General features: G+C 46.3%; 1 protein-coding gene across 10 annotated transcripts in view; it reads left to right on the top strand.

Annotated features, from left to right (window-relative positions):
* Nucleotides 1–12,935, top strand: part of si:ch73-103b11.2 (myosin phosphatase Rho-interacting protein) — a 95,278-nt gene that overhangs the window by 74,716 nt on the left and 7,627 nt on the right. For 5 of the 10 annotated variants that reach the window (XM_036549932.1, XM_036549896.1, XM_036549941.1 and 2 more), the window contains 8 exons: nt 117–173; nt 257–325; nt 413–502; nt 2,504–2,613; nt 2,748–2,786; nt 3,787–4,540; nt 4,998–5,114; nt 7,090–10,944. In XM_036549932.1, coding sequence (XP_036405825.1) covers nt 117–173; nt 257–325; nt 413–502; nt 2,504–2,613; nt 2,748–2,786; nt 3,787–4,540; nt 4,998–5,114; nt 7,090–10,944 — 5,091 coding nt within the window. The remainder of the gene's footprint in view (nt 1–116; nt 174–256; nt 326–412; nt 503–2,503; nt 2,614–2,747; nt 2,787–3,786; nt 4,541–4,997; nt 5,115–7,089; nt 10,945–12,935) is intronic. The other 5 variants (XM_036549950.1, XM_036549958.1, XM_036549967.1 and 2 more) reach the window with 3 other exon arrangements.

Here is a 12,935-nt window from a genome sequence, read left to right as displayed (position 1 = left end):
CATGATTGTTTTTTTGGGGCAGCTATGCTACATTGTTGTATTTTCTGTGGCTACCCTGTCATATTGTACTTTGTTAGATTAACTGGGCGTATGAATGAGCTGCTATGTTGTTTCAGCCTGACCTGCTGAATTTCAAGAAAGGATGGATGACCAAGCTGTACGAAGAGGGGCTGGTAAGTGGGGACTTCTGGCCTTGTGTTTTGAGGTGTGTCTGTTATTCCAGGCTGTTGACTCTTTGTCTTTCCCTCTCCCCCAGTGGAAGAAGCACTGGTTTGTCCTCACCGACCAGAGTTTGAGATACTACAGGGATTCCATTGCAGAGGAGGTACATTTCAAAACACTGTCACCACAGAAAAATTTCACACCTGGTCCAGTTGTTGACTGCTCTCGCTCTTGTTTGTCTTCATTCTAGGCTGCTGATTTGGATGGTGAGATTGACCTGGCCACGTGTTATGATGTCACAGAATACCCAGTGCAGAGGAATTATGGCTTCCAGATCCACGTGAGTAAAAATGTATTACACATCCATGCCTCACATATTCAACACAGCACAATGAACAAACAAGTGACTGTTTTAAAAGGCTAAAATCAGGGTTGTGCAATCAAACAATCAACCCACCGAGATGAGCCACCTGACCTGTCATCTTGTTGTGAGTGACATCATGGGGTCTAATTCTGCCTCAGACGGTCTGAGCTGTCCCCTCAGAGACCCCGCGCCTCATGATTCATGTCCCAAATACCACTTGTTTATGTAACCCCAGCAGGCAGAGCCGCTTTTCAGCAGGATATAACCCAGGTGTTTACCTCACAGACCTGTCAAACGGGAAAAGAGATGTGAAATAGCTGGTGCGTCTCCTGAAATAGCAGCTTTGTCACTCTGCATTTGATTTGATGGTTTTGTGGCGGCCTTGAATGTAAGCAATGTGTAGTGACTGAATATAACGGTGGACAGTTTCCATCTGGTGCCAGTGTGGGAATGCCCAGGATCTGCCTGAAGCAGGCCACCAGGCAGTGACCAGTAACTCAGAGATCAGTGCTTCCTTTCGTTGAATTTGTTTCTTCCTGATGGGCTGCTGTGTTTACATTGGCGTTTGGATGCGCCCTTGCTGTCGCTGTGGCTGTCGGTTATTTTGGCGGATGCAGAAATAGAGTAGTGAAGTGTATCATTCTTTTTGGCTGAGAACAACACGGGTTTAGTGTCAAGAAATTAATAACCCCAGTATTTATAACCCCCGTTGAGCATCGGAGCCAGTGGCAATCGGAAGAGTTCTCTTCACTACTGTGCAATTTGCTCCCTGTAGGCCAGCGACTCTCAGTCCAGTGCATGAGATGTTTTTCTGCCTGTTGTAATTAGCTGGTGTTTGGCAAAGGGAAGTGTTAATGTGGAAGTGAAAACTGCTGCCTTGCAGCCACTGTTGATTCCATTGACCCAGTTTGAAACTCCTGAAATACAGATATGATATTAGAGAACAGAGATAAAAGAGTTCTGGGGATACATGTTTTTAAGAAGGCTTTTAACTCTGCAAGATCACATTCAGTGTTTTTTGTAGGAGTGGGTGTCAACACCTGAGAGTGGGTGTTCTCGGGGCACTGGTATTGTTCCTAAGACTCTCTCTAATGTGATAATTTTTCATGGGTAGACCATATGCCACCCTCAGTGGTAAGTCCCCTGTGAAAATTATAATGGCTTGATTACATCCAATGATACTTCTCTGTGCCTCTCCGGGTCTAGAAAAGCAGCTCCTTGGTTTGCTAACTGCTACACTGTGAACCTACCAGAGTCAATGTGACACGTACAGTGTAGTCATAAAATCCCAATCTATTTATGTGAAAACATCTTTACTACACTGTAACACTTTCCCTGCAGATGCCTTCTGTAGTCAGCATCTTGGGTTATAGCCGAAACTGAAATCAGTACAGTATTATCAATTGCATGTAATTTTAAAAGAATAAAAATTTTTTCAAACATATATTTGGACTTTATGACCACCCTGTATGTGTGTGTGTGTGTGTTCGTATATATATGTTTGAAATGGTAGGTTCATATGTTCACTCTTTCAAACATCATCGTAGGTGTGGCCATTTTGAAAAATGCATTTCAATAGTTAAGCAAGGATGGGAACATACATTATGCATGAAAACATCTTCAGACATAGAAACAGTGACTGAATAGATCACAAGTAAAAAAATCAGCACATGTAAGCTCTTTACTTCTCTTTCATGGGACAGACAGTCGGTCATACCTTAATTCTTCCTTTGTTGTACTTGACATTGAGAAATGTATTTTAGAACCTCTTACGATCCACAGAGAAAAAGGGGGACTCAGACCCAAACATTTAAAAAAAAAAAAAATCCCACTTTCCGAACTTTCTATCCTCCTTTGCAGGTTCAGAAGGTTTCATCACAGATAAGAAATTGGTATTGTTCTGCATTCCTGTCTGTTCGCATAGAGTTTTGAAATGTTTGCATAGAGTTTTCTAAATGTTTTTTCTTCCATGTCTAGACAAAAGAAGGTGCCTTCACACTGTCTGCAATGACCTCGGGAATTCGGCGCAACTGGATCCAGGCCATCATGAAGAACGTGCGTCCCACCATTGCCCCTGACGTCACCCGGTAAGGGAACCCGTGCATCATGGAATGCCTCACATTTATGGTGCAGTGCCTTTCAACGTTTCCACTGTGTTGTCACTGATCTTCTCTCCACCTCTTTCCTGGCGTTTTTCCCTCAATTTCTATGCTGCCTCCAGGAAAAACGTCTCTTTGAAACTGTCAGTTCTGAAGTCCAGGTTGGGAAAACATGCTGCTCTGCCTGACTTGCCTGTCTGTGTGTTGTGTTCCTGCCTCGCGTGTGTGTTGAGTAATGTCTTCCAGTTGCTCTGCTCTGAAGGCCACTGACACACTCATTCATCAAGTCTTTGCACCAGACCTAGGGCTTTATCCATGATCTCCCCTATTTTTTGTTGGCAGCTTTTTTTTCTCCCTTTTTTCACATCTGTCTGGGATCTCATCTTGTTTTTTGACCTTGTTTTTCCTCACGTTCCTAAATTAGTGTCCTGACAGAGTTATTTGACACTCCACAGCTTTGCTGTGGCATTTATGCACAAAGCAAAAACAAAGGGGTGTGGCCTAAAAGAGCCCATAGTGTGCTACATGGGGGTCCCTCAGGCTGGTTCATGATGTGGCGTGAGGAGAACCCCTGCGGCTCCACTGTGGACTACCTTTCAGTGCTCCCCTTCTACTGGCCGAACACAGACACGCTGCCTCTCCCCCGCTATCACGGACAGGAATGTCTGATATTTTTGGTGCTTCCCTGCAGACACCTCTCGGACACCTTCCTTATTCTGGTGTTGTCCCCCCCCCCCCCCCCCTTTCACATACAGATTGAAATAGAGCATTCCGTCAGCCCTCATTTTTAGGTGTCCCATCCCCAACTGTGGAATTGAACACCACGCAGTGCACGGCACACTGTGGGCACATTCCCCTATACTCATGAGCCCACACACAGAGCCTTTGTGTCATCTGCATGTCTCTCACTGTGAATGTGCCTGGATCTTGTGTCTCCCTGCAAAGCTGGCATTGTGTTGCTATAAATGCCTGAGTGCTTCATCGATAAAAAATCTCTAGAATGTTAGGATTGTCTCCCGGTAAATAGATGCAGTTTTATTTACTATTGCAGGTAATAGTTTACTGTGCAGTCACCGTGTGCTGTAATGTCTGCGCATACCGTCAGTGGCGTGCTGGCTGTGTGTTTCAGTGACGTTTAGCTGTGGGCCTCCTCTCCCTTAGTTCCCTCCCAGAGGAGAGAGTGAGGGCCCGAGCAGCGCGGGAGATCAGCCACCAGCCGTCCGAAGAGCTGTGTCACACCCCAGAGACGCCTGCGGTGCAGGGGGAGACCAAGGTGGGGGACAACAGCAACTCGGAGCAACGCAAGAGCCGGATCCGGGAGCGTCGAAGAGAGGGCCGCTCTAAGACCTTCGACTGGGCCGAGTTCCGGCAAGGGCAGTCCCAGGACAAGGAGGAGCCCGACGGACAGCCGGAGAAAGGGACGGATATGGTAGACGTCAGCTCTGCCTCCTCCACCACCTCTTCCCCCTCTTCATCACCACCCGTGTCTTCCGCCTCCTCCCCCTCCTCGTCCTCGGCTGCACCCCTCAGGGACCCCCCAGCAGCAGAGGAGGAGCTGGAGCAGGAGCGGGCACGGCGTCGTGAGGAGAGACGGCGGCGTTTCCAGGCCGCGCCTGCAGCTGCGCCAGTCACCACAGCTTCTCCCACAGCGGGGGAGGTCAAGACCCCCGAGGACCAGGACCAGGGCAGGATGGAGGTGGACGGCCCTCTGTCCACGCCCAAGTCCTCAAGCGAGGGCAGCAGGGAACGGGGAAAGCCGCCCGACGTGCAGACTGAAATCGAACAACGCTGGCACCAGGTGGAGACCACGCCCCTTCGTGAGGAAAAGCAGGTTCCCATCACCACCTTGCACTCGACTGACCCCACTGCTGAGAGGCTTCCCCCTCAAGAGCTGGCAAACCTACTGGACAAAGAGGTATTTTAGGGGGTGTATTAGAACAATTGGCAAACATGGACTTGCAACATGTATGGCCTTACATGTAACCCCAGTCCTCCTTAAGGTCCCGTCTTAATTGTGCTTTTATGTGAAATTATACTCTTGCATATTGACTGGCAACGACCATTGCTGATACAGTCAGAGAAAACAGCATCTATGAATGATAGCATATTATAAGTCTTAATAACGTATGTGAGCCTTACTGTGTTCTGTCACACTGTGTGGTTGTCTGTGTGTTGTGTTATCTTTGGCGTACATTGTGGTCTCTATATGTGATTATCCATGTATTGTGTTGGTGTCACTATGGATGATTATCAGTGTGGTGTGTTGTTACTGTGGGTGATTCACTGTATTTTGTGCTGTGTTGCATTGTCACTGTAGAGGATTCTCTGTGTTTTGTGTAGTCATTGTGGGTGATTCTCTGTGTGTTGTGTAGCTGGAGCAGACGCAGAAGGAGCTGGCTAAACTGCAGGAGCAGAACAGCCTCCTTCAGGCCCAGCTGCAGGACGCGCGGGGAAGGGAGCAGAGCGCCAGGGAGGGCTATGTGCTGCAGGTACACGCAAGGCCATTCACACTGACCCTCACTCACACAGACAGTCAGGGAGAGGTCTCTCCAGAGGCCATATTAGGATCCATCTATACAGATAGGATTTTGTGTAGACTGTACTGATTGATTGAATTACCAGGAGTCCATGCAGTTTTATATTGGCCCTTTGGGCTATGGCCTAGTATGTTGATTTTGTATTTTACCGCGCGCTGAGTAGCACAAATATATTAATCAATAGTATAATATTACAATGTATTGCCACAGGAAAATATTTTTACAAATGTATACAAAGGTGACACATTCCCATTGTATGAATAAGCTGAGTTTCAGGAAGAACCATGCTGTGATTTTTAAAAACAGTGACCATGTTTGAAGTGTGAATAATTAGTTGTGTGAATCTCACTAACAAGACTGGGATATTAATCAAATGACAAATTTGCATGGTTGTGGTGTTTTCAGCATGAATTTTTCACTAACTGTGTTAACTGAGTCTCATGTCCTCTGGGATGTAATTGGTATGAAATAAAAAAAAATGTCGAAGGTAAGAAAACGAGTGTGCAGAAAAGCTTTGCGCTGTGCTTTTACTTCCTGTTTGTCAGTTGCCCTTTCCTGTCCTTGTAGTGAGTTTTTTTTGTTTGCATGACTTTGGGTTCTTGGGGAAAAAAGCATGCTTGCATTTTATTTGGAATTCACAAATGGTGTGTGTCTTACATGTCTACACAGACAAAAAGAAATGAAATTTTTGGGTGTCATGCTGCACTACGAATATTTCAGACACTCATTTTATCTTTACTCCCTTGATACTTATCAGTCCGCTATTGGATGCTTGAGTCGTTCGTTAGCGTACAGACAATGCAATGAACTACAATGTTCTGGATGTTAAAAGACTTAATTGGAGGTTTTCATCAAATAGACTGCATTGTATTCTGATTATTCCTCCCCCTCTATTACACATGCTGTTTCCTTAAGCAGTGAAATTTAAATTCACAAACATTTATAGTTGTTCTGTTTACTTTGAACTTACCATTAGGTTAAACCATGTTATGTTTTATTTTTATTAAATAACATGAAAAAATGTTTTGTTCTGTTACGTTCTGTACACTGAAGTCTGCTTTCCAGTTAATTAAGGGAGACAAGTGAGAGGTTTGGGAGTAAGTATGAGAACAAGAAAAAGCCAGTTTGGGGGAGCAGAGCCGCAGAATTTTTTTTTCCATTGGTAAATAGCTTTACTTACAATCCTCTAGGCTTCCTAAAGCAAGAACATATTTATGTAGGTCATTAGGCACAGCAGTCAGATATTTTGTGAAGGAGGTATCCATACAGAGCTGAGGGTGTATGACATGTTATTTTTATTTGTTGTAGTTGTCACCTAGAAGGTGTCTTTATGTCCTGTGTTCAGGGGCTGCAGGCTTTCTATTCCTTCATCTAAAACTTTTCAAGAATAGGCAAATGTTTGCTTGAATCTAGTGAAGTTAGCTAGTTGATTTAAGGTAGGCTCCAGTGCAATGGTTGGAGGGCTGTGAGGCTAAGGTGTGAATTATTTCAGCAACACAAGAATATTGTTGATCTGTAGATTTCTAACTGCATAAAGTTATGGCCTCAGAATTCATGGAGGGGGAAGCGCTGTGTGTGATAAGAATGGACATAATATAGTCATATTGGGTATATTGTGAAAACCATTATACTGTTAGAATGTATACTTAATGTTACACCTTGTTTCTTAATGGGTTTCACATTTTTGTTTATTTTTATCCTTTTTGTATGATATGTTCTTTTTTGTTAAAAAATGTTTCATGTATCTCCGAGACCACCCTGAAAAAGCACAGTGGAAAGTTTTGAAGAAACTTGATTTAAAAGTAATGCCTTGTAAGGGAAAATCACTTTTTCCCGGGTTTTCTGCCCAGCCCCAGAGATGTGGCACTCAGTGTCCTGTGGAGTGGACAGGTGTGACTAACCAAAATGTCTAATCAATTTTTTAAAGAGCCACTCTCCCTCCTCATCACCGCCCTCTGGCGCCTGGCAGCGGCTGCACAAGCTCAACCAGGACCTCCAGACTGAACTGGAGGCACAGAGGCGCAAGCAGGACCTCACTAACCAGCAGGTGCAGGCCCTGAAGAAAAACTACAGCGAGGCCAAGGACGTGATCCGGCACCATGAGTCCGAGATTCAGGCCCTGCAGGCCAAACTCCACAACGCCATGGCTGAGATCCTCATTAGTGAGCAGGCGGTGGCCAAGATGCGCAGTGAGCTGAAGCTGGAGCAGGAGCGCTTCCGGGACCTCAAGGAGGAGTGGGAGCACAACGAGCAGGCCCTCCGCGCCCAGCTCAAGGACAGCGAGGACCGGCTGAAGGACGTGGAGGCCCAGCTGCTGGAGAAGAGCCAAGCCCTCAGGGACCTGGAGCGGCAGCAGGCCCTGCAGCGGGACCACCTGAAGGAGGTGCAGAGGCTCCAGGAGAGGCTGACCGAGGTCACGGGCAGGCTGATAGCCACCGAGGAGGCCCAGGCCCTGAAAGAGGAGCGGCTGCAGAAGAACCTGCACATCCTGCAGGAGAGCCAGGAGAAGGAGCGGCAGAATCTAGTGAGACGCCTGGCGGAGGCAGAGGGAAAGGGGCAAGAGCTGGAGGAGCGCCTGCAGGATGCAGAGCAGCAGGTGGAGACGCTGCTGAGAGAGAAGCGCACCTCAGGCTTGCAGAGCAGTGAGACGGTGATCCAGCTGGAGGAGCAGCTGGCCATCAAGGCAGACACCATTGAGAAGCTCACAGAGACCATCCGGCAGCTGCAGGAAGAGAAGAACCAGCTGACCTGCCGCTGCCAGGAGCTGCTCAACCAGATCGCTGAGGCAGACAATGAGGTGACCAAGCTCCAGTCCCGGCTCAAGACAGAAGAGACAGACTACTACAATCTGGAGCACTCTTATGAGAAAGTATCTGAAGAGTTTCAGAAGATCCACATGGTTCTGCGGGAGAAGGAAGAGGAGATCCGGGAGGCCAAGGAAATGTATGAGAGGCTAATGGAGAAGAAAGAACAGGATCTCAATGAGGCTATGATAAAGATGGCAGCCTTGGGAAGCAGCCTGGAAGAGACTGAACTGAAGCTGCAGGCCAAAGAGCAGCTGATCAACAAGATGGGCTATGGCGACATGGAGACACGCAGTGCAGAGAGGGACTTGCAGGTTAAGTTGGTTGTAGCCGAGGACCGTATCACTGAACTGGAGCAGCACCTTAATGAGCTGCAGCTGGGCTACTCGGACCTCCAGATGGAGCACTGCAAACTGCAGGAGGACTGTGATGTTCTGCAAAGCATGAGCAAAGCAGGGGAGTCCGCATCAACAGCAGCTTGTCCCTCAGACATCAGACCAAAAGTGAGTACCAGTGCCGATGGTGGGGGATCACTAAGTAAGCGACAGAGGATACGGTTCTCGAGCATCCACTGCCAAAAATATGTCCACTCAGAGGAGAAGCTGTGGACTAGCAGCACCTCTTCAGATGTGAGCCAAGATCGCACCCTGTCTGAAGAGGGTGGCTCCACTGACATGCCATATCAGTACATCAACTCCGGCAGCAGTGACCCGGAGAAGTTCATCTCTATTATCCATGCACTAGAAACCAAACTGTACACCACAGAGGAGAAACTAAAAGACATCACAATGAAACTGGAGCAGCAGCAAGACCGGCAGCTGGAGTCCATGATGGAACGCCACGGGCAGTGGACAAAGACAGAGGCGGAGCTTCGCGAACAGCTCAGTGAGAGCCTGTCCAAAGTGGACCAGCTCACCGCCCAGCTCCAGGAGGAAATGGACAAGAGGTGCCATTTCGCTCGGGAAACTGACTGCAGCATCAGAGCAGTAAATGCTAAATACGAGAAAGCTCTAGCCTGTGTAGAATCAAGTCGTGAGAAGGTGCAGGCTATTCTGAGGACTCACAAAGAAGACAGTACAGAAAAACAGCTCCACACTTTATCAGAAATAGAAACAGAGCTGGTTAATGCAACTGTGTTCATAAGACAGGGAGGGAGCACTTCGGAAGAACAGCAGGATGAGGTCAGAGGAAGTCAGAACCAGGATGTAAGCGAAAACAAGATTTCAGATGAGGAGAGAATAAAACTTTTTGCCAAAACATTAGCCTTTGAGGCACTTGTTTTAAATAAAATGGCGTTCTCGATACAGAATACAAATGTAGACCTTTTGCAGGGACTTAGTGAAATCCATCAAGAGGCAGAGAAACTAAGAAGTAGTGATGAGGGTTATGTGGCGATTGCGTACGCAGATGTCTTAACTAGAAAGTTAATGTTAGAAAGTGAATTTTGGGCAGAGGTAGAGCAGCTTGAGGCACAGCATAAAGTGAGAGAGGACATTAGACAAGGTGATGTAGAGTTAGTCGGGGACAGTATTGTTGGAGAGACTGGCATGACTGTTATCAATAATGCTTGCATCAAAGCTGAACTGGCATTTGCTGTTCAGAATCTTAAGCACTTTTATGAGGAAAAGCTCCAGAAACTGAAAGGTGACTTGTTGGAAGCCCACAGAAACCTGCAACACAGGGAACTTGCACTGCAAGAGGTTGTGAAATCTTCAAAAAGGCCAGATTTTGACAGAGTCATTCAAGAGGTGAGTGATGAGTTCGGCTTCAGTCAGGGAAAATCTCTGGCTGACATAAGTCCTCCTGAGCTTGCCCCTTATGTGGAGCAGATCAAGATGGAGGAGGCCCACGACTTAGCTGAGGAAATTGTCAATAGACATCTTCAAATAGACATGCCTTCCTGTACCATTGAATCTGTTGAATCTACATATGTCGGGCAAGAGAGACTAGCTGCTGAGCTGAGGAGGCAAGCAGAGGTCCTTCAGCGTCTATCCCATGAGGTTGAGGTGGTCTCTGAGGCAGAAAGCAGCAGACTTCACCATAGCCTGCTCAACATCGCCCTTGCCAACCCAAGCTACAGTAGCAGCAGTGACATCACCAGCAGTTCTCTGTGTATGCGAGAGGCTATGATCCAGGCCCAGATTGCCTACGTGGCCTGCAAGCTGAGGGCAGACCACGAGAGGGACATGAAAATGTGCAAGGAGGCGTGCCAAAGTATGGATGTCCTGTGCCAGGAGCACGCCCGGAATGTTGGCGCCATTCGAGAGCGGTATGAGGCTTCCATGCAGGACGAGAGGCAGAGCTTCACCATGGCAGTGTTCAGTCTCCAGGAGGAGAACGAGGCCCTGAAAGGAGAGGTGGCCCACCGCATCGCTGAGCTCTCCGAGCAGCAGGAGAGGCTGGTGCAGCTGGAGGAGCACTTCCGGGGTGAAATGGAGGAGCTGAAGGCCAGGTATGAGCTGGAGCTGAGCCAGGTGGAGCAGAGGCGGGCTGCTACTGAGCTGGAGCTTATGGAAAAGACAGCTGACAGCCAGCGTAACCTAGATGCCATTCTTATGGACATTGAGGGGATGGAGGACCGGCATGAGGAGCACGTGCAGAAGCTGGAGGACAAGTTCCACGGGAAGATCCAGGAGCTGCAGCGGATCCACGAGGAAGAGATGCAGCGGCTGCACGGCCACTACATGCAGACCATCCGCTCCATGCAGGACGCTCTGGAGAGGATGAACGCCAGACATCCCGAGGAATCGTCCCTGTCGGAGGAGGGCAAACCTCCCACAGACCAGGTGCTGCCCATGGAGGAGGGAACGGCCGACACCAGCAAGGCGGAGCTTGACTCAATGATGGTGCTGAGGGAGAGGATCCAGGAGCTTGAGACACAGATGAACACTATGAAGGATGAGCTGGAGAATAAACACCTGGAGGGAGATGTGTCCAGTCTGAAGGAGAAATACCAGAAAGACTTTGAGAGCTTAAAGGTTTCTTTATTATTCTTTTTAATTCTAGATGTTTTGTGTCAGGTAAAAAAAAAAAAAGTACATCTCCGTTGTGGATTTTTGGTTGCACTGGTCATTCCCAATCTCGTGAAATCAACTGATGTTAATGAAAGCTGTGAAGCTGTAGAAGTGTCATTTTTTTCACACTGTCACACTAGCCAGTCACACTGGCTGACTTGAAAGAGTACTCTTTGAGATGTTTTTGCCACTGTAAAATATGACAGTTGCAAATTGATTTTGATTTTGCATGAAGCATGTCAGAAGAGTAGTCCAAGGTAGCGACATTGGAACTTCCTTTGTTTCTGCTCATAAAAATTTTTTCCAAAGTCAAGCAATCACATGGAATATTGGCAACAAGTAATTAATATTTTTACAGTTAAGGAGATGTTATTGGAGTTAAAATGGCTTTTAATGATGACCACTGCATCTTCAGATCCAGGTGTTGTAAAGTCAATCCGTATCATTCATACGACACCTTTACCATCCACCCCCATTGACCACTACCCCATATGCTGTCATTGTCATGGCTCACCACAGAATGGTGTAGAATTAGAGCAGTAGTATGCATGTGCTACCTCAGTGCATTGTAGACCTTTTTTCATCTTCCTCTGGAAGTGCTGGGGAGATATTCCTCAACCCCGTTGGGCAGACAAAGCAGTAAGTAAGGCATGTGGACATGGTGCCATTTAGTTCCACTGTCATCACCTCCCATGCATTAGCATAGAAAAAGCCAAGTTCTGCTGCTGTTGCAAATGTAAGTATCAAATACTTCACCACATGAATTTAGTATGTTACAGAATGTTCAATTATTAACTTCCCTTGGTCTTGGGGGTGTTTTGCTTCCCATTGAGTGATGTCAGCAACGCCACTGTGTCCTTTAGCTCAGCTTTTTATTTTGTGGTATTTCAAAGATGGTATACCCATTTTTTTCCACTGAGCAACAGCAGCTGCAGAAGGCTTGACAAAAAAGTGTTATGATTTCCCACAGAAAATAAATGTTGGTAAATGTTAATGCAGTGAGTACTCAAATGTAATACACTTCAAGTGAGCTGTGTAGTTAAACTAACTGGAATACACAACAGAAAGCATTTTGTTTGATACAAATTGTATGGGTATGTCAAAACCATGACAAGGCGTAGCAGATTTTGATTCTTTAATAATGTAGAACAGAAGTTTTATTTTCAGTGGGCAATCTTAGCACTTTTTCGGTGTGAATTCAAACAGTGACAATTGCTGCTGTTGGCAAATGATGTTTGTTTTATTCTTTGGAGGTTTTCTCTAGAATCACATTCCACAGCTCTGTATCCATACTGCATCTTCTCAGGTCTCACCCAGCCGTTGTGACTAACCCTGCTTGGCTCCTGGTAGCTCAGACTTGCATGATGTTTTACAGTGTGATTCAGCCATGCACTCATAAAGATGCACCATGGACACTGGCCCAGCGGAAGAGTGTGATTAAGAAATTTGCATATGTTTCTGCTAAAAACAAAGCTAATTCTAACAAAATTAGTGAGAAAATCACATTTGATATAGTGAAGAGGCTTTAAAAGATTAGCGTCATTTAATAGTAGAGAATGTTTTTGTTTCTTGTTAAACAAACATCACTTGCAGTTGGCAATTAGGTAACTGACAGAATGTGTCTTCTGTAGAAGACTGATTTCCATTAATGACTGGTTAAACAATCTTTTTGAATCTTTCTAGATCACTTATGAAGCAGTGAGAATATTACTGGATAGTATTCAATTCTGTAAACTGTTTTGGAGTCCTAGTTTCAGAGCAATGAGCAATTGCTTCATCATGTTTTTTACTAAAAAACAATACGTTTTTATCAAATAAAGAGTTTTCTAAAAATATTTATAGTATGCCCAAAACACAGAGTGGAATGAAAGCTCAGTGCTCACTGTGGTCATGAATGATACAAGGTCATCTGTCACCTGGTCCAGACACAATGACCTGTCACTGACTGACCTGGC

Source organism: Megalops cyprinoides, chromosome 1, assembly GCF_013368585.1.
Source record: "Megalops cyprinoides isolate fMegCyp1 chromosome 1, fMegCyp1.pri, whole genome shotgun sequence".
NCBI lineage: Eukaryota > Metazoa > Chordata > Actinopteri > Elopiformes > Megalopidae > Megalops > Megalops cyprinoides.
The sequence above is the reverse complement of the archived record's forward strand: the minus strand, read 5'-3'. Positions and strand labels throughout refer to the sequence as shown.